Below are 22491 nucleotides of genomic sequence, written 5' to 3'. Positions count from 1 at the left end.
TAATGTTACCTAAAGGCCCCATTACATTAGCCTGAGTTGCCAAGCCTCGGTTTGTCAGCTGCACCCCATCTCGTTTAAGTAAATCATCTGTTTTTGTGCCAGCTTGGTGGCAGTGCTGCCCACGGCCATGCAGCTGAGCCTTGGAATCCTGCAGAGGCAGTGTTCATAACCTGGGGAGAGGAGTCTCAGCGGTGATACCTGCTGGCTAGGCTTAAGTTATACACATATCGGGTTCCTGAGGGATTTGTGGCCGATGTCACCATAGCCTAATAAAGGCCAATATAAAGTGAGCTGGAAGTCCAAAGGAGCAGGAGGAAAACTGCCTAACTATAAACAAAGGTATACAGATTTGTAAATCTTAATGTGAACCTGAAATAGTGTCTCATTTTATATTTATAAAAGAAGAAAAGGAGGACTCGGCTAAACAAGATGTCAGTTGTCCAATTTGCTGGGCAGTGTATACAAGCTTAGTACCTAGATAAGGAAAAGGGTAGAGAATATCAGCAACGGGGGATTATTTTACATCTTTGAGGAGTAAGGTTGACTAGGTTTGTTGTCTGGAAACCGATGTGATGTTTCTAACGAATGTCGGTATACAAAAATGTTAAATAAATAAATAAATAAATAAATAAATAAATAAATAGGTAAATATAACTCAGAAGCAGACTAAAAGCATTTTCCAGTATAAATGCTAAGCTAAAGAGTAGACAATTTACAGGAACAAACTAAGAACAGTTTGTGACACCATGATCTGTATAGAATGCACAGCACCTCTATCTCAGCATAAAAAATGTATTAAATTGACTCCAGAGGCTGTGCTCCTGCCTCCTGGGATAGGCTCTGTGAGCCCCAATAACTGGTAACTGTCAGATGGCAAAATGTAATACTAATGGTGTGTAACATCCACAAGATGGTGAAAGGACTGCTTTCCCAACTACAAATGCTGTGTTTCCAAAACCTTTACGGAACAACCAACCAACAACGTGCATTGTATATTACAGGGTTGACCAACACCAGTCCTTGAGAACATGCTAAGTTTCCAGGATATCCACAATGAATATACATGAGCTAGAATTTGCATACAGTGGTGGCAGTGAACGCAAATCTCTTTCATGCATATTCATTATGGGTTTCCTGAAAACTAGGCCCGTTTGTGGCTTTCGAGGACCAGAGTTGGCTACCCCCAATATATCATATGAGCGATGGTTACTGTATACAGGTATGAAAAGAACTCACCTCATTCTTCTGAACTTAAGCAGCTTTAACATGAACATAGACTACATATAAAAGCAGCTTCCACCTTACACGTGTGGTGAAGATGGCAGGGCTTAGCTACTGAGAGAAGCACCAGCCAGCAAGCCACGAACTATCAGAGACAGATGGGGAGAGGAAGGAAATTTTCATAGGATACTGATTTTTAATTTGTGTGTATATCATTTGCTGAAAAGAATTCCTACTATGACTATGTCAGATGGTTTGTGTCTGCTTTTAATGTTCAGGGAAAGGGTATCTTTGCGATGTCACTGATCACTGCGACGTTATCTAATTTTGTGACACCATCACATCCTATTGGCCAAAAGGTGGTCTGCTGCATCACAGCATCCCAATTCCAGGCTTGGGCACTTAACAATAGTAATAACACAAAAATGTAATTCACCCTGCTTTTTAACCTCAGTTCTATATGAAGGGAGGTACCAAATGTCTGCGTGTGATTTGGTTTGTGTGTTTTTATATGTGTTCCCTCTTTCCCTCCTAATAATTTTTAAACAGCTATACTTGTGGAGGTAGAGAATGGGGGTGGGAAATAACATCTAACCTTTCTGGGTTTCTAAGTTTGGGAGTGCTTTGGGGGAGGGCGGGGAAGAGAGGGCAATATTGGCACTTTTCCCATAAAAAATATATGAAACATAGGAATATAACATTTGCCATTCTTGGTCAGACCAAAGGTCAATATCCTGTTTCCAACAGTGGCCAATCCAGGTCACAAGTACCTGGCAAAATCTCAAGGGACAGATAGATTCCATGTTGCTTATCCCAGGGATAAGCAGTGGATTTCCCCAAATCCACCTTAATAATGATTTGTGGACTTTTCTTCCAGGAACTTGTCTAAACCTTTTTTAAACCCAGCCACAGTAACAGTTTCTACCACAACCTCATGCAACAAATTCCAGAGTTCAATTATGCATTGAGTAAAAGAATATTTTCTCCTATGTGTCTTAAATGTATCACCTATTAATTTCATTGAATAGTCTTTGTACTTTCTGAAAGAGTAAACAACCAATCTGCATTTATCAGCTCCACTCCACTCATTATTATATAGACCTCTATCATCCAGGATGTACATTTGTTGGCCCATTCATTTTGGTGGTACATGCGTATCTCGAACAGAAAGTAGGCGCACAAAACTGATGGTATGTGCACATGTAGGTGGCCACCTACATGCACGCACACCATAAGGTTTTGCGCCTACCCTCCGTTTGTGAGATATACACATCACCAAAATGAATGAAACAAATGGACCAACAAATGCACATCTCTATGTATCATATCTCCCCTCAGCCATCTCTTCTCCAAACTGAACAGCCCTAACATCTTTAGCCTTTCCTTTTAGAATCATTCCATTCCCTTTATCATTTTGGTTGCCCTTCTTTGTACCTGTTATAACTCTATTATATCTTTTGTGAGATGCAGTGACCAGAACTGCACACAATACTCAAGGTGTGGTCGCACCATGGAGTAACAGAGGGCATTATGATATTTTCTGTTTTATTCTCCATTCCTTTCCTAATAATTCCTAGCATTCCATTTGCTTTCTTGGCTGTCATTGCACAACAAGCAGAGAATTCAACATATTATCCATGATGAAGCCTAGATCATTTTCCTGGTGGTGACTCCCAATGTGGAACCTTGTATTGTGTAGCTATAATTCAGGTTGCTCTTCCATACATGCATCACTTTGTACTTGTCCACAATAATTGTCATCTGCCATTTGGATGCCCAGTTTCCCAGTCTTGCAGGGTCCTCTTTGTTAATTAGCAACTTTGAATTATTTTGTATCAGCAAATTTGAATACCTCACTCGTTTGCTTTTCTGGGTTATTTATAAATGTGATAAAAAGCTGTGGTCCTAATACAGATCCCTGGGACACTCCACTATTTACCTTTCTCCATTGAGAAAATTGACCATTTAGCTCTATTCTCTGTCTTATATCTTTTAACCAGTTCTCTATCCACAATAGAATTGCCTCCTATACCATAACTTTTAAATTTCCTCAAGAGTCTCTCATGAGGTACTTTGTCAAACGCTTTCTGAAAATCCAGCTTATATCAACTGGCTTACTTTTAACCATATGTTTATTCAGGCTTTCAAAAAATGTAGCAAATTGATGAGGCTAAATCCATGTTGATTTTGTTTTATTACATTATGTCTATCTATATGTTCAGTAATTTTGTTCTTTAGAATAGTTTCAACTATTTTTCCTGGTACTGACATCATAGAAACGCGACAGCAGAAAAAGACCATCTAGTCTACCTACTATGCCCACGCTCCCAACTCTCTCAGATATCCCGTATTTATCCCCACACTTTCTTGAATTCATATATTGTTCTCGTCTCCACCACTTCCATGGGGAGGCTGTTCCATGCATCCACTATTAAAACAAAAAAAAAAAAATTATTTCCTTACATTACTCCTGAGTCTACCTCCTTTTACCCTCATCCCATGACCCCTCATTCTAGAGTTTCCTTTCCAAAGAAAGTGGCTTGCCTCCTGTTCATATCTCCCTTACCTTGCCTTTCCTCCAGGCTATATGTGTTTAAATCTTTTAAGTCTGTCTCCATGTGCTTTGGAACAAAGATTACTGACCATGTTGGTAGCCACTCTCTGGACTAACTCCAACTAGTTTATATCCTTTTAAAAGTGCAGTCTTCAGAAAAGAACACAGCATTCTAAATGAGGTCTTGCTAGGGACATATACAGGGGCAATATCACCTCCCTTTCTCTGCTGACCATTCCTCTCCCTATGAACCCAAGCATTTTTCTGGCTTTTGCTGTTGCCTTATCTACCTGTTTGGCCACCTTAAGAGATAAACAGATATGATCACTCTCAGATCCCACTCTTCTTTTGTGCTTAGAAGAATGTCACCCCATATACTGTACCTCTCCCTGGGGTTTTTGCAGCCTTAATACATTAACTGGCAGCCACAAATGTAATGCCCGCCAAATCCACTCTGCCACATCCATACCCACACACAGAGCAAGGGAACCAAGATATAATCAAAATAAAAATAGGAAGTGTAAATTGGAAGTACAGGACGCAGCTTTCTTTCAAGAACACATTAACAATTAACAAACCCATACCTGAGCTCTATGCCCACCACATAAGAACATAAGAACATAAGAAATTGCCATGCTGGGTCAGACCAAGGGTCCATCAAGCCCAGCATCCTGTTTCCAACAGAGGCCAAAACCAGGCCACAAGAACCTGGCAATTACCCAAACACTAAGAAGATCCCATGTTACTGATGCAATTAATAGCAGTGGCTATTCCCTAAGTAAAATTGATTAATAGCCATTAATGGACTTCTCCTCCAAGAACTTATCCAAACCTTTTTTGAACCCAGCTACACTAACTGCACTAACCACATCCTCTGGCAACAAATTCCAGAGCTTTATTGTGGTTTGAGTGAAAAAGAATTTTCTCCAATTAGTCTTAAATGTGCTACTTGCTAACTTCATGCCTCCTACCGTGAATAAACCAAGCAAGGCAGCGATCTTTGCTCCAGCCCCCCGCCATGCTTCCAAGTAAGAGGGCCTCTCTTCTGAGGCTTACTCATGCCCCACTACACTTTGCTGTCATCTTATCAGTCATAGGCAGACTGGTACCTTGGCGAAAGACCCCAGTGCCACCTATAAATCTTGCCATCAGCTCGGGTACCTATCATAGGCATGAGGTAGGGATATCTTTGCCTCATGCCCCCCTCCCCCAAATGATCAACTGCAGCCAACACCTACAACCCCAAATAGGTCTTCTAGAACTTCCTGGAGTGCATTATTGAAAATGTCATAACCAATGTCTGACAAATATATCTTTATCCAGCCTGTACATGTCTTCACATTGCACGTTGACCCATCCATGCTTTATCTGACACCCTCCTAGCCTTTCAGCTCAGATGCCAATCTTTCGGTTTACCTTTTGCACCCTTTCCCCTAAAAGTTTACATTGTACCATTTTGGGTGTGGTATGGATGTCTGACCAGAATTGGCAAGTCTGCAGGAACCAAGACACTATTTCAGCAAGGTCAGCCTTAATCATCCTAATCAATTGTTTGCAAGAACAAACTCCCATGTCATTACCTCTTAGATGTAGCACCAATGCATTGGGGGCAGCCAACGAATCTCTTTGCTGCCATAGATGGGGTAGAAGCTGTTCCCAGAGCATACCATGCTTGCCGATCCACAAGATGTTAACACCTCAAAGCGCCAAACATAAATGTGGTCCATACGGGTGCTTGCGGGCCCTCCTAGCTGTCCAGTGGATGAAGGAGTGCCCAATGATCCATACAGTTCTCTGACACCACGGCCGATCTGCAACAATAGTTTAAGATTGTGAGTGAGAACCACTGTCCTGCTCCATCCTTATGTAACTATTGACAGACGTCCATCTTCCTGTCTGCGGAATCATGTCTATCCTTAAGCCTGCCTGTGCTGCACTAGTGGCTGCTCCAATCCGAAAAGACTGGGAAGTAAAATACTTAGCATCCAGTTCCAATTTCGATATTGCCTGTCATAGAATGGCAGTGAACTAATATTTAGTGAGAGGCATCCGATCAGCCTGAATCAGCAAATGCGCTCCTGCAGAGGGCCTGATAGCCAAGTAAGATTCCATATTCTTCACAGGGCAGGTAATCTGGGAATCAATGCCTTTTAATCAGAGAATGGCACCACGTCCCGCTTGATCCGTCTTAGATCTCTGTATTCGTATGTAAACCTTGAATCCTGAGCAGGTAACATTCTTCAGGAGAATACCACTGTAGCCCGCATCATTCTTGGCAGCAGTTACCAATTTGCTTATTCGTAGGGCAGTGAAGGTGGTCAATGAGAATGCCAGGTAAAAAAGGTTAGGCTCAAAGGGGGATATGCATATGGATGGCGGCAGCAGCCATAACTTCACAAGCACATCATGGGTGATCGGACGGCATAGGTCGATATTTGGCCTCATCTTTCTTATCCATCCATCTAGCAACTTCTTAACTAAGAAGGCTTTCGTGGGATCCCCCAGCCACGTGCCTTCATAAAGAAAGATAACCTGGCTAGATGTTTGACTACTTAACCTCTGGTTACTCTCATGTCCTTAGCAGAAGAAATGTGTTTCACAATCAAATCATCTGATATGTGTCCAGCAACTAAGATGTGCTGTGCCAAAATTCCTCACATGTGATCAAAGCTTCTACATGACGCTGGCCAGGTGTTTGGAGCTAGGGATCCTTGGAGAAGGTCCCTAGTGGTTGGAGACCAATCATCCATAGGTGGTTCAGAACTGGGGTTCCCAATTCGTCCACTGTAGGTACCTGCAAAATAAGTCCCATTTAGAATGAGACAAAGCATCTACAACCCCATTACTGACCCCCGGTATATGGCGTGCTCAGACTGTGGTAGTTATGTGCAGACTAGCAAGGACCACTTCCCTTAGCAATTCCACCACCCTGGGGCATCTAGCAAACTGTCTATTCAGTATGTGCACCACAGCTTGATCATCACACCAAAAGACAATCTGTTTGTTCTGCAGCTTCCCACTCCAAAGTACCAAAGCAACCTGTATGGGAAACAATTCAAGGAATGTAACATTCTGAGTTATCCCCACCTGGACCCAGATATCAGGCTATAGGGCTGCACACTATACACCTTGACAGAAGACTCTGAATCTCCATCCTCCTGAACCATCCGAGTGTATGTACAGGTCCCCGTTGGATAGCGGGGGCTCTTGCCACATCGACACACCATTGTACTCATCCAAGAAGGATACCCATATGGAGATGTCACCCTACACTGACAACTGACCTTGATATCCTGATGAAATGATGCAATCGACTGATACCCACAGTAGCTGAAGCCATTCTCTGCAGGAAAATCCTCCCTGTTGGAATGACCCTGCATGCAAAATTCAAGGATCCAATGATAGACTGCAATGCACGAAGGATCAGCTTCTTGGCCCTTAAAGCCTAGTGTAGTATAACTACATGAGAGATTGTGAATGAGCCTATATTTGCCAGGCTCCATTTTTGGGACTATAGCCAGTGGCGACAGTATCATCTCGTTGAAAGGAGAAGTGAAAGGGCCCACTATCCGATCTAAGGCCAATTCGGTGTCCAGTTTCTGCTGTACTATGCTTGTGAGCCAGACTGTGGATGCAGCACTGCTCCCAGTGACAACTTGCTTGACTTGGACTGAAGAAGTTGGTATCGGCTCCTCAACTGCAGACTGTGGCCTGTATATCGGAGTCACACCATTTCTAGCTGTTGCCTCTCCACACACTCAACAAGATGTGTAGCGTTGCCTTTTGGTGCAGGGTGTATATCTGGAGCTTGAAAAGAGCAACCTCACCATGCACACTGGAGACCTGGGTAAGTACCCATGTGACTGGCGTTGGGTGACATTCCTCACTGCCACATACCTCCAGAGGGGTGAGGGTCATCACTCCAACTGGAGGCATTGAAAGTGTGACCATGGGACCACACTGCTCTCTGCCACCATGGTGGTGGGTCCACATGTCCATTGGCCTGCGGACCAGGCAACGGACCAGCAACTCTGTGCCTGTTGAGCACAAAAAGCCCATTCCATCCCGTCCACACATTGTCCCCAGCGGGTCTGTTGTCCTGAGCCGAATTAGGCGAGAACACATATGGCTGCTGGCATCCTTGAGCAGGGAAGAAAATCCTGAAAGGATAAAAGACAAAGGTCTGCAGAAGCTGTGTGCTCCTGGGTGGGCTCTGCTGCTGGCAGTGTTTGATGGCAGCATGCAGATACAACAGGGGAACCTGCGGTGAACGCTGAGCAACATCTGAAAGAGCAAGGATTGCCTGTGCCATCCCCCAGGGCTCAGGCTGTGGATGTGGAATCTCCCCTGGGGGATCAGCTCCCTCTCTACTGCCATTACTTCACCTCTGCCCTCCTTGGTCTGTTTGTGCGTTTTTCTCCTCGATGGCCTTTTCCTCCCCCCCCCCCCAACTCCCATGGATTTCAAAACTAAACTGGGACTGTCAGATATTCGGATCCAGACCACAAACTGTGAGCCTGGGCCTTCTCTGCCATCACACAACTGGAAATGGGAGGGGGAGTGGGAGACTATGCACAGGTCACGTGATTGTGAGAAAGGATATTGCACTTAGTTGTGAGAAAGGATATTGCAGCGGCAGCAGGACTCCAAAGTCCGGCAAAAAAACCAACCCAGCAAAGAAATTGTGTGCGTAAATAGCCTTACTTGCAGCAGATTTGGAAGCCACTTGAACCTGCTATCAACTCGACTGATCCAGCTTCTTTACAAGCCTTCTTAAGCTGCTCAGCCGGCCAATAGACAACGAATATCCACGTGGGGATGGAAGTCCTATGCGGCAGCTAAAAGAAGAAACAAGCCGCTCTTTGAGTCAATGGATGGATGGTCGATGTTGATGATGAGAGAGCCCATGTACTTGGAAGAGCCAACAAATGCTGCCGAAGAAGGAGCCATCTGCACCCTTGCTTCCGTAAACGCTGGCAAAGAAAGATGAATTTCTGCTCCTGGGGACAGCCTTTAAAGAAGCATGCTATATCATTGGGCCATGACTGCCGTCCACCTTCCACAATGTCACCCAGCATGACCAGCGCTCCCGAATGACATCATCGGCATGCTGAATCCAGGCGCCCAATAGGATCGGGAACAGCGGTGGCGACCCAGGATGCAGCCCCCCAAAATCACTGCTTTGGAGGCAGGTTGCTCAAGGGCTCCATCCCATTTGGACCGGGCCCATGCATAACTATTTTTTAGCATTAAATCTTAGCTGTCAGACCTGAGACCATTCCTCGAGCTTCGCTAGATCCCTCCTCATGTTTTCCAGACTTTCCTGGCTGTCTACACTGTTGCAGATGTTGGTATCACCAGCAAAAAGACAAACTTTTCCCTGACAATCCTTCAGCAATGTTACTTATGAAAATGTTGAAAAAAATCATTCTTCCCCATTTTCTGAAACACCTATTACTTGTTCGGCATCTCCGATCGATCGATTATGATTATATTATTATTATTATCAATTGATTATGATTATCTTGAAGTTAATTTGATTAGTGCTTAACTATGTCATTAATTTGTTCTTAATTGATTTATTATGTTCACATGAGTTTATTCTCTTTTTGAATGTAAAGCTTGTTGCTGATTTACTGTTGATTGTGAACCGAGGTGATGTTATTAACGTGCCGCGGTATATAAAAAACGTCGAAATAAATAAATAAATAAATCAGTCCAAGGGCCAATCCCTTAGTACACCACTAGCAAGGCCCCCCTCCTCAAAGTAAACTCCATTGACCACTATCTTTGTTGCCTCCCACTCAACCAGTTTCTAACCCAGTCAGTCAATTTAGGGCTCACATCAAGAGCAATTTATTTATAAGTCGCCTATGCAGAACGGGCCAAAGGCCTTACTGAAATCCAAGTACACTACATCTAACGCTTTCCCCTGATCCAACTGATCAGAAACTGATCAGATTCAACTGACAAGATCTACCTCTGGTAAAACCATGCTGCCTTGGATCTTGCAATCCACTGGATTCCAGAAATTGTATATCCTGTTTTAGCAGCGATTCCATTGATTTGCTCACCAAAGAGGTCAGACTAACCGGCCTGTAGTTTCCAGCCTCCTTACTTCCACTTTTGTAAATAGGAACCACATCCACCCATCTTTAGTTTCCGGAATATACTCTAGACTCTAAAAAAGCATCGAAAAAATCAACCAGCAGAGCTGCCATGACTTCTCTAAGTTCCCTTAGGGATACAACCGAGGCTATCCAGAATGTCGTACTTTCTACTGTTTATTTTAATTCTGAGGAGAAACATTTTTAAAGCTTTTGAAAACACTACCTCTCATTTGGCTTTGTCCAACATGGTAAATCCAAATGTGTCAAAGAGCTCCTGTGCATCATGACCTTCCTGGTCATGCCATCACACATGGAAATCATGAGTATACCAAGAGCAGAATCAGGCACAGAGATTTCTATTATGAAGGATATGGTTTAATCTAAAAGTGCATGCTTGGTCCGAAAAGTTAAAAAATGTTTAACTTATTTTCCTTGAAACCTGCTACAAGAGTCCAGATACATGGTTATCTCCCTCTATTAGCAGACTGAGACAGGGGATACACCTTCTTCTGTGACATCATCCCTGGTTGTTACCATGGTGCAGCTCCAGCACAAAGCCAGTATTTTTATGTCAAAGCCATGGAAGAAAAACTAACAACTAATTCAAATGCTTAAACAACATGTACATAATTTGAAACACTTAAAAGGATCCTCCAAAGAAAAGATCCAGCTAAACATATCTTAGATTAATAAAGAGGAAGAAAAGGCAAGAGCAGGCGAAAAGCGAACCACCAGTTGCCTCTTAACAATCTCTGTAAACCAAGGCATTGCTTCAAAGACAGCCCAATTTCCATAAGGGTCCTAGACTGTAGTAATCAGGATCCAAGGAAAGGAAATAATCAGGTAAGACTAAATTTCTATTTCCTTTTTTAGTTCAGATACTTTTATTAAAGATAAGTGTCAAACAACAAGAAGAAAAAACTGTACAACATTTCAAGAGGTAATATAGATACATAAAAATCAAAATAGAGGCATACATAAAGCAATAGGGAGACCCAACCAGTTAAGTAATTAGTGGAAGCAAAGTAGTCATAAAATATGATCTAATGGCCTCCACAGCTCAGACCATTTGACTAATCTATTAAACTTAATAGCAACAGCCTTCTCGTATCTATAGTACATACAAACTGAATTCCACCAGAAGTGTTCATTAAGTAAATCACTAATCTTCCAGTTAGAGAGAATCCTATTGGTTGCAATAGCCAAGAGAAAGTCCAGTAACTTTTTCTGTGAGGGCAAAATGTATATTGGAAAGACTGCTGCCCTTAATAGGACAGTATATACTAGGAATTTGTGTTATGGTTTCCCACACCGACCTCTAAAATGCATTAACTAAAGGACAAAAACCATATATGAGATAAGGCTTTAGGTGTATCACAAGACCAACAATGGTGTCCTTTTAAAAAACCAGCTCTAAATTTCCATGGTGTCCACCCAACTCGATGCATGACAAAAAACAAACTGGTTATGCTGCAAGAGAAAGAAACTCATATGGTAGAGAGTTCCACAAGTCCAATCAACATCTTCAACTGAGCAATCTAATTCAGAGAGCCAGGTATTCTGTATTCTAACACAGACAGAAAATTTAGTTCGCTTGAGTACTTTATATAAAGTGGAAGCAAGATGTCCAAGTGGGCCTAAATCCCATTATTGACCCACCAGTTTGGAAAACTGTCCAAATAATTCAGAGGAACAGTTCTAAAATTTTCCTTCCTTATCATCCTGCTACACCAGTTCAGACAAGTGTGACGTACCCAAACCCTATTAATCTGGGAGGGAGGAAGTTGGTGTTCTCAGATGGCCTTACGAACCTGATGGACATCCTGTAACTGGAATGACCTCTCTTTACCATGACACTCTCCTTTTGTGAAGACCAGTAGAGACAGTGTTTGATTTAACTGGAACACAGAAACAAGTTTAGGTAAAAAGAACTGGTCTACAAGATACTGAAAACAATGAGAAGACCAGAAAAGGATTTCTGAAAGACAAGGCTGAACAAATGATCACCAGAAAAATCATCCAGCAATAAATTCTACAGAGAAGTACTGTTAAGGGGCTCATAAGGCGAGCCCACTAAAGCTCTGTGAACCAAATTAAGGTCCCACTAGTAACCAAGGACCTAAGAAGGTTCCTTAAAGGAAAATGACAAATCTGGGTGAAAAATGACGACACACTCCAACTGTACCTTTATAAAATAGAAGAAAGTAGTCACTTGAAACTGCAAAGAAAATTGGGATCAAACCAGAATGCAACCTTCTCAGAAAGAAAGCCAAAATGGTGGAAGTACCCAGTTGCCACAGCAATACAACCCACTCCCTACAGTATACTTCAAACAGACTGTGGTGAAACAGGGGTTTTACATGCCTTGCAGTTATTAGTCTGCCTTGTGTCACTTTTCCCCAGAGAGCTCATTCCCTGTGAGCTGGCCTGCAGGTGGTATTTGATCTCTGCCTGTAGTTCAAGCAGAGGCTTAGATGCTGCCTTGACTGAGGGTGGCTTTGATCAGCATACACATCCCAGCAGCCCTGAGTGCTTGAAACATTGAAACACCCTGCTGTGCCATTGGCCGTTCACTGTTAATACTGTGTGCCCTGATTTGATTCTGGGGACAGAGAACACACCCTGAAGGTTCTGGAATTCTCCAGTTCCAGCTGGGAGTGCAGAGGGAACAGACCCTTGCACTGAGACCCTGTTCTAACTCCTGTGACAGCCTTTTCCTGACCTCCCCAAGCACTAGTAAGAGTGAAAAGTGTTTAGATAGTTTCTATTATTTAATCCTTGTTATGTTACCTGTTTCTGTTTGCAAGTCAAAAACTTTTATCCATTCACTGTTCCTCTTTTTTCTTAATAAACTTGTTAGTTTCTTAGCTATGTCTGGCTTGGACCGACTATCGAGCCTGGTATTGTGTATATTTGGTCTGTGGGTGTATTTCTAAGAACTGTGTGACCCTTGGTTGTGAGGGGTCTCAGTGTCCCTAGAAACCACCTGGGGACAGCTAAAGGGTGGGGAACTTCCCAGAGACAAGCAGAAACTCAGCTGGCAGGGTGGGAAGTTACCAGTGTAGAAGCATGTGTGCAGGTGGGTCTGTGCAGTGCTTAGCAGGAAACAGAGTGACCACATGGGTACCTTGTGTGGGTATTAGAGGTGGCGCTACATATTTCGTGACAGACCTCTGTTCTTTTCTGGTGGAAGCGGTGGGATTGTTAGGCTCAGTGCTTGGGGTGAGGGTCACCACCCACTGAGTGGTTCAGAGGTTTTTTTTTTGGCTCTGCAACCTCCAGACACAGAGCGTAATGAACGAGTGCAACAGCAGCAGGGTCCCTTCCCCATTTAGTTTTTGTTGGCAATGTTAGGAGATTAGTTGTGTGATGATGGCGGATGACCTCAGGAAGTTGGTGGATAGCCAAGACTATCAGACATTGGACATGCCTGCCCTAACACAAGAGCAACTGGATGTCCACAGCGATGAGGAGATGCTTGACTCACCCCTTCCAGTGAGGGGGCAACAACCTGTCCTGCGTTCCACTCTGGGTGGAAGATCAGACTCCCTACTGGCAGAACCCCGAGAACTGTCAGGGCCCGATGCCACACCAGTGGAAATCCAACAGATCTATATGCAGCTGCATCAGGAAGAACAAGTGCTGGAAGACAGACGGTGACAGCAACAGCAGCTTTCGTGGGCGGTCCCAGTTCTAGGGAAGAAGTCTACGCAGTAGCAACACCATGAGGAGTTATGGGATATTCTTCAAACAAGGAGGCAGATGAGTGTCCACACTACAGCACCCTAAGTAATGGTGAATCAGACCCAGGTAACTGGGCCTATGGACATTGACTCTAGCATGACTTTACTGTGACCAGAGCTAGTGCCAGAAGATGCTATTCTTCTGGGAAGTACTGCAGATAGAATGCTGGCCAATGGAACCCGAGGGACTGTACCCACTGCTCGAGTATACCTGGACCGTGATACCAAGCCTAGATACAGAAAAGTAGTAGTAATGAAAAACATGCCGGTACCAAAGCTGGGTGGGATCACCATGGGTCCAATGAACATGACTCTTGACAGCGAACTCAATGTTTCTGCTATGGTAACCTGAAGTCAGTCTCAGGTGGCCCAACAAGTGGAACCCGTGGAGATCACCTGCAGTTCCAGACTCTGAGCCAGTCCAAGTGGAACCAGGTAATCGTGCCGCAGGGAAGGGGGTCTCCGTAGATTCTGGTAGAACCAATTCCCGAGGTGATCAGGGCTGTGAGTATGGGAGAGCCTGATTCCTCTGACACACCTGCAGACCAGACTGTCGATCCTGATCTGACAGTCACCAGCAGAGACCCTTCCAGCTATGGTTTCTGACATAGGACAGAGACATGCTTTCCAGGAAGCACAACATTCTGTCCTTGACCTGGAAGCCCTGCGGCAGCGGGCTGGACAACCAGCAGATGAAAACCGGAAAGACTGTATCATATGGAAGGGGGAGGCTGCTTGTACAGGGAGACTGATCCTGTTGATGCTAGCGGGCTCTGGACAGCAGGAAGACAACATACAGGGAAAAACTCCTGCAGACTGCACATAACATTCCACTAGCAGGACACCAGGGTGTGACCTGCACACATACCAGACTGACACTGGCCAGGAGTATCAAGCCATAGCTGACTTGTGATGCATGCCAGAGAGTGGGTAAGCCACAAGATCATTCCCCTGTACTCCTGAAAACTCTACCAATTATCAGTGAACCATTTGAGAGAACAGCAGTGGATATAGTAGGGCCTCTAGCTGTCCCAAGCCGGACTGGGAAAAGATATGTACTAACAGTGGTGGACTTTGCTACCAGGACCCTGAAGCAGTAGCCTTATCCTCAACAGAAGCAGAGAGAGTTGCCATTGCCCTGCTAGAGATATTTTCCCAAACAGGATATCCACGAGAAATACTCTCAGATCAGGAGATCATTTTATGTCTGAGCTGATCCAAAATCTTTGGACACTGTGGAGTAAAGTCTGCAGGTCCCACCACATATCACCTCAAAACTAATGGGTTGGTAGAGAGATTTAATGGGACCCTAAAGCTTATGTTAAAGACTTTTGTCGAATCGGGAGACAGGGACTGGGAAAGGTATTTACCCTAACTATTGTTTGCTTATAGAGAAGTACCCCAGGAGTCTACCGGATTTTCCCCATTTGAGTTGCTTTATGGCCGGAGGGTGAGAGGGCCCCTTGATCTAATAAGAGAACATTGGGAAGGGAAAATTGACACCTCAGACACCCCTGTAATTGAATATATAGTCAATATGCAGCAGCGATTAGAACCCACGGGCTTTGTCAGAGATAATTTGCAAGCAGCCCAAAACAAAAGACCTGCTATGACCGTAAAGCCCCAAGCAGAGAGTTTTATGAGGGTCAGCAGGTACTTGTCTTAGTCCCAATATGTCAGAATAAACTTCAAGCTAATTGGGCGGGACCTTACAAGGTTATACGTTTGGGCGAATGTGTTTCCTATTCATAAAAGTAGGAGGAGGCTGTGAACTACAGGCCAATTGGTTCTGATTTCTAATATCACTACCCTTAACATACGGCTTGGGGATAACCCACACGGAGCAGCAGTTACTACCATAAGAAGCTTGCCAGAATGACTGGATGCACCATTTGGTCTTTTTCTGCCATCATTACTATGTTAATCTGACCTCTATGGTGAGCAAACTAATGGAATTGCTGCTAAAACAGAGGAAAGCGATGGTAAAAGCCAGAAAGATGCTTGGCTGCATAGGGAGAGAAATGATCAGCAGAAGAAGGGAGGCGATATTGCCCGTGTATAGGTCCCTGGTGAGGCCTCACTTGGAATACAGTGTATTCAATTCTGAAGACCGCACCTTCAAAAGAATACAAATAGGATGGAGTCAGTCCAGAGGGTGGTTACTGAAATGGATAGTAGTCTTTGTTCTAAAACACAGAAGGATAGACTTAAAGATCTAAAAGTGTATACTCTAGAAGAAAGGCGAGAAAGGGAGATATGATAGAGACATTCAAATATTTCAAAGGCTTCCATGCACAGGAGCTGAGCCTTTTTGAGTGGAAAGGAGGCTCTAGAATAAAGGGTCATGAGATGAGGTTGAAAGGGGGTGGACTCAGGAGTAATCTTAGACATATTTCTTTACAGAAAGGGTGGTGGATGTGTGGAACAGCCTGCTAGTGGAAGTGGAGGAGACAAAAACAGTATTTGAATTAAAAAAGCATGGGATAAATATTGGGGATCTCTAAGGAAGGGCTGAAGATTATAATGCTAAATTAATTGGACAGATAGGCAGACTAGATGGGCCATATGGTTTTTTTCTACTGTCATATTTCTATGATATGTGGGACCACTTCTGGTAAAATTTCTGAAGATGAGTGCCTACAGGCAACCCCCACTCCCCCAGGAAGAAAACCACCAGCCTTCACTGGGTAAAACAGCTGGACACAGTAAACCAGAAGATTCACCTCTTGGCCTTATGGCCCCTTAAAAGGACTGAATTCTTCTTCTGAAACGGAATGATTGGGAAATTGACCCTAGATCCTTTTCAAGTTTAAGTCTTCACCACAGAAACAGTTTCCCATTTGAAAATAAACTTGCTTAACAGGTTTTGGAGGAAGCATCTGCTGCCCAGTAGCATAGCCACAATAATAATTATGCTGCAACCAAGGCTACAGAACTTGAAGAGATTCCAATAAGGTCATATAAGGCATCCTCCAGGAAAGCAGCCCAAGCCACCTCCTGCCCTTCAGGGAGCTGTGTATCCAGTACAAGTGCCCAAACTACATAGACATCACTAATAGTGATATGTAACTGTAAAAATGTGAATGAAAAAGCATGTTTTAATAGAACTTAAATCTTTTTATCTTGGTGAACTTTGAGGGCTGTGTCCCCCCCATTACTGAAATAGGTATTTTGCAGGCACCCAAATCTGAAAAAAAAGCATTGTGTAACATCTGGTGGGCAAGAGTATAATTTGGTGAAGCTTCAACACTTGTAAACTATACTCAAGGGATTCCTAGTCTATTAGGAGCATACTCTGCCCTTTTGAAATAAGAAGAGGAAAGGCTTTAGATGACCCACATATTCCTTGCAGTATAGGGTCCCATACCTGAGATATTAGAAAATTTTACTTTTAAACAAATAGGGAGAAGAAAGAGTCATTCTCACCCTCGGATGCCACCTGCCCTTCTTGTAAGGACTGACTAGTGTCTACATCTACATTTTCCTTCAGGACAGAAAAAAAATGGGAATACCCTCCCATGCAATCCCCTGCTCCAAACATCACTGTGGTTAGGCTCTTATTGCCATCCCACATTCAGTGGCTGAAATGGCCAGGGCATAGCCCTGACCTGTGGTGACCCTCCTCCCCCCCCCCCCCCCCCCCCCTTTATCAGGCTTCTGTAAACACAGAAGGCCTGTTGTAAAATACTAAAAAAAAAAGCAACAATTCTGGGGAAAAAATCACCTAGCGAGAAAGGGCAGGGGCTTGGCATAGTTTCAGCACAGGTTTCCTCCACATGCGAGAACACCATAGGCCCCCTTCCTCGAAGTTGCAAGGTCTCAGGTCGGGAGGAGAAATGGGCAGAAATGACCCACAGTCATTCCCGCCAAAATGGCAGCTTCTGAGGAAATAAAAACAGACTCCAGCGACAAACTCTACTGCTGCTGTGCCTGGATCTCAGGGCCTGACCATAAACACTGCCAAATTTTCACTGCCGGACTCTGGGACCTTCACAGGTTCCTCTGAAGAATTACTGCTGTCAACACAAATGGGACAGTAAGAGCTGGCATTACAGCAGAAGTGCTGGCTCACAAAACTTCCAATGCCATCAGGGCTCCATTACAAAATGGTCAGAAGCTATGCAGAAATACTGCAGGCCTAAAGACAAGGACACTGATGGCTGGCAGGCCCTGCTCCTAAAACAGGTAAAAAAAAACGATAACCCCTCCTCAAGGTGTTTGCTTCAGCAGAAGCAGCTTCTATTTCTTTTTTTTAAGCTTTAATAAGCCAGAGATGGGGAGAGAAAAAAATGGGGAGGACAAATTAAAACAGAAGCTTCTCATCGGCCAAAAACTAGCTCCTACCCTTTAAGCTTTACCAAACTTCCTCTGGGGCTGGGAGCCTTTCACAGGTTCATTTAACTGGGAAGCACCAGAAACCTGGCCTGTAGTTTGCTGTCAATAAAGAAGAATGGGCGGACAAACTCAGACCAGCCAAAATTTCTCTGCTAGGTTGGGCAAAGGCCAAAGCTTGGGAATCAAGCTCCCGCTGCACTAGACCAGTATGCCCTGCCAACTGCCGGAGACACCATGCCGCACCATGGTAACTACAGTGGTGATGTCACAGAAAAAGGGGCGCCCTCTGTTTTCATCTATTAGCAGTGGAAGAAAGCCCACATATCTGGAACTGGTGTAGGAGGATGAAAGAAAAAAAAAAAAAAAAGGAGATTCCAGAATAAGATTATGACAGGGAGCACCAAAGCCAAGAAACTGGCAAGTTGGCATTTTTAGCCATCTCTATGGTATATAATGTATATAGATAATGGTGTCTCACATTTGATTTAATGTTCTGTAACAGTTTATTATGTGTTTGCTTAAAGAACTGTGTGCGTCAGTATATATAGTATATATGCAGGCATATAGACTCAGCATGTCTGCAGAAGTTTTACTGCTTATAGACAAGTTATCCTGGCTAGTCACATAAGGAAACTGCATGCTTGCTGCCTAATATGGATTTTTTTTATTGCTGATGTAACAGTATTTTCCCCTATTTTGTTTATATTGGATTCTTTAGAATTGTAGAACTGTACTAAATTAGAATGAAATGCTAATTAGCCTGGATGTCATTAAAGGGTACAGTATTGCTCCAACTTTTTGGAAAGGACTTAAAAGTCCTACCCACCCCACTGGCTGTTTTTTCTTATATAGACTATTAAAAATCCTTGCTTCTTACAGCTTTACTCAACTGAAGCTGCCCCTCCTAAATTAATCCCACCTATAACTCATCTAATAACTCTTTCTAATCATAGCCTCACTGTTTTAACTTAAAGTCTCTTATTTGGTGTTATCTGTGTGATTTGTCTGTTTGTCTTGACTAGACTGTAAAATGATCAGGACCATCTCTTATGTGTCTCTGTGAAGGGCTGTGTACACCTGGTAGCGCTACACAGATCACAATAATTCACAATACAAACATAATGAACAAAAATGTAAAACTTAACAACATATCACCCCAGCTCTCCAGCAATGACAGAGCAGTTACCTTTTAGTTTAGGCACCAAATGTTTGAATTCATCAGTGGTGTAAGCTTCATCCACACCTGTCAACGCCAATGCCCCATCTGTCCCTGATCGGGGTCCATCCCACAATTCCCGGGTCTGGTCACGTTTTGGCACAAACAGAATGGATTTGTGAGAAGGAAGGCTCTTGCCGGGGATACTCTCCAGCACCAGGATACTGTCAGGCTCACGGAAGCCACACAAATACAAGAAGTTAGTGTCCTGGTGAAATGGGTAGGGGATGTCATTGGTCATGTAGAAGGTTGGGTTGGAGAGCAGGATGACTGTGTGTTCTGTCACTCCCCGATCATGTGCCTCCTTCTGGATCAATGACATCAGCTGGTGTCGACGCAGGGCATATTCCACCTGGGTCAGCCCTGGAGTCACCTCTCCTGCAGGGAAAGGAAGAAAAATTATATACACTCAAATATTTAAATAGTGCTTATTACAACTTATAATCATGTACCTTATACAGAGAGCTTTAATTTATAAAATAAAGTCCAAAAAAATTTAAAAAATGGAGTATTTTACCATATGATCACAACAACCAAAAAGAAGCAGCTATCTCTCCAATTGATCACCAACTAAATACAAGGAGAGGAGACAGAATATAATCTATAACGCCACAAACCGTTTTCACATAATTCTTAATCTCACTAAATGACAATATCATAGATTTAGAGCTCTATAGAACTTTAATCTGCAGCCTCTCGCCACGCAATGGGCCGCAGGCTGTATTCAGCCTTTAGAGCATTTTTCTTTTTAATCATTTATTGTCATTTGTATCTACACACTGTTACTTTATTGTATTAATAGTTCTTTATCGAATCTTATACTATTATGTTCAACGTATCTTACACTCTATCACCAAACACCAAAAGTAAAAAGAATACTTAGCCAACAAATCTGTTATATCACCCATAGCTGGGTGATTAAAGTTCTATAGAGCTCTAAATCTATGATATTGTCATTTGGTGAGATTAAGAATTATGTGAAAATGGTTTGTGGAGTTATAGATTATATTCTGTCTCCTCTCTCCTTGTATTTAGTTGGTATTTTACCATATTCCAGGTTCAGGATTATGTTCTAGACCCGAGAATGGACATGTTTCAGCTAGTGTCAAATTTAAAAGTCATAAAAATCACCATAGACTCAATCTTTCAACCAAACTCGCAGATCTGAAAGCTTAGATGAACTGAGACATCCTGAAATGGCATGTTGGGAAAGCTGTGAAGACTGAAGCTGAGACCTGGCTCCCAAAACTAAGTGACTCAGTAGAGTCACAAAAGGAAAACTCCTTCTCATTGTTGGACTGAATCAGTTTAAACAGATTTTCACCCTTAAATTCATGCAATTTCCCCAAAGGTGACAATACGTTTAAACTAATCTCCCCCCTGATTTTAGGTTGATTAAAGAGCACCTCAAAAGCCTCCTGCCTCTGCCCCCTCCACTGACGGAAGCGCTTGCCCTCCAGTGCCACTGATGCAGCATTTCAAGTCCCTCCTCCCCTATTCCCCCCTAAGAAGCCAAAGTGCCTGCCCGTTCAGCATTCTGAAGAGGGCACTGCCCACCACAAGCACTTCCCTGCAGGCTCCCTGGCCCCTCACTAAAGCTGAAATGCAGTGCTGCAGAATCGCAGGAGACTCAGCATGCTGCCAAAGGAAAGAGGAGAAGCCTGGGGCTACCACCGGTAAGGAAGAACACTTCTGCAAATGGTGGGGAGAGAGGGGGCAATTCTCGTTGAGGGTGTGGAAAGAGAAAAGGAAATGCTGGCAGGGAATGGGGCTGGACATAGGGATGCTGCTGAATGGGCAGCTAGAGAAACTGATTAATACTGTTTTACTGTCCTGGCTTCTGGGCACCAAAATAAACTCAGATATTTACCCAGAAAAATAATGAGCCATTTTTTGCACCCTGATTTTCTCCCATTTTTGTTCTTGTCATAATAACTCCTGATAAGTTCTCGGGAAAAATGTATAGGCCGCTATATATCCAAACTTCTCTAATAATCTGCCAGCAACGAGGAAGAAGTTTCCCTTTTGGCTTTGAGTCACTTTAAGTTCCAGGAGCCACAGCACTGCCCGATTTCCATATCTAACATGAACGTGCAAGAGATGTAGTTGCATATTTTGGCCACCCTGAAAACAGACCTGGCAGGAGACCAAGAGGACTGAAGTGTGGGAAACGCTGAGCTAGGATCAGTCGAGAAGAACTGCAGGAGAGGAGCTTTGGTCACTTTGCTCTTCTCATGCAGAATGAGACGCTGAAGGAGAGGGAGCTTTGTTTACCTTGCTTCCCCCCCTTTTTCCTCATTGAAGGATGAGTCGACCTGCTCTCCCTGCCTAGGTTGAAATGAGTAAACTGCAACTCCACCCTTCCCCCGCTGTCTTTGTAAACCGTGTCGCCAATGGGGTGTCCCAAAGGGGGATGCCCCTTTGGGAGGCTCCTTAGGGCGTGATTAGCGGCGACTAGGCCATCAACGCTGCCCTTTGCGTGAAGTAGTGGTATGAGATGAGGTAGCCAACAGTTGATTGCACACGTTGTAGGGTGTGTTGATCTTGGCCATCAATGTCTGTATGTTTTGGTTTTGTGATTTTATGGTGAACTTACCTAGAGTTATGCCTTCATGAGAGTAGAGAGTACGATTTAGTTCAATTTTAGATTATCTTTTTTAATTATGATTTATTGTATTTAGAAAATTCTATTTAACTGTTGTGGTTTTAGATTATAGACAAGCATGATGGCAGAAAAAGACCATATGGCCTCTCTCGTCTGCCCATCCACACAACTGCTGATGTATTATTATTTTTTTTTTAATGGTATTTTTATGTATTTGATTATTTTGGGTTGAACCTTGGTTTAAGTAAGGCAGTAATAACAATACATCAGAAGTCCACATTCATTCACATAATAACATAATAAATGATGGTAGATAAAGACCACAATGGTCCACATCCAGTCTGTTCTGTAAGGTGTTTAGGGATGTAACTGCTTCTTCATGCGGGTTACCTCCATGTCTTCTGTTTAGGGCTGTAAATGCCACTCTGTGCAGATTACCTCCATGCAAAATGTTACACCAAAGGTTATTACAAATCACCTTGGTTCTTCATTTCAATCTTCTAGCTGCTAGGGATTCTATGTGCTTGTCCCAAGCCCTTTTGAATTATTTTACAGTTCTCATCTTCTCCACCTCTTCTATGAGGGCATCCCAGGTATCTACCACCCTTTCTGGGGAAATTTAATTCCTGACGTCCCTGAGTCCACCCCCTTTGAACTTCATACATGACTCATAATTCTACAGCTTCCTTTCCATTAGTAAAGATTTG

General features: G+C 43.4%; 1 protein-coding gene across 3 annotated transcripts in view; it reads right to left on the bottom strand.

Moving 5' to 3' along the window:
• XPNPEP3 (X-prolyl aminopeptidase 3) overlaps positions 1 to 22491 on the bottom strand; it is a 120608-nt gene that overhangs the window by 72258 nt on the left and 25859 nt on the right. For all 3 annotated transcript variants that reach the window (XM_029590449.1, XM_029590450.1, XM_029590452.1), the window contains exon 4: positions 19150 to 19557. In XM_029590449.1, the coding sequence (XP_029446309.1) occupies positions 19150 to 19557 (408 nt within the window). The remainder of the gene's footprint in view (positions 1 to 19149; positions 19558 to 22491) is intronic.

The sequence above is a fragment of the Rhinatrema bivittatum genome, chromosome 2 (genome assembly GCF_901001135.1).
Source record: "Rhinatrema bivittatum chromosome 2, aRhiBiv1.1, whole genome shotgun sequence".
Lineage (NCBI taxonomy): Eukaryota > Metazoa > Chordata > Amphibia > Gymnophiona > Rhinatrematidae > Rhinatrema > Rhinatrema bivittatum.
Note: the sequence above shows the minus strand (reverse complement) of the source record. Positions and strands in the feature narration are given on the sequence as shown.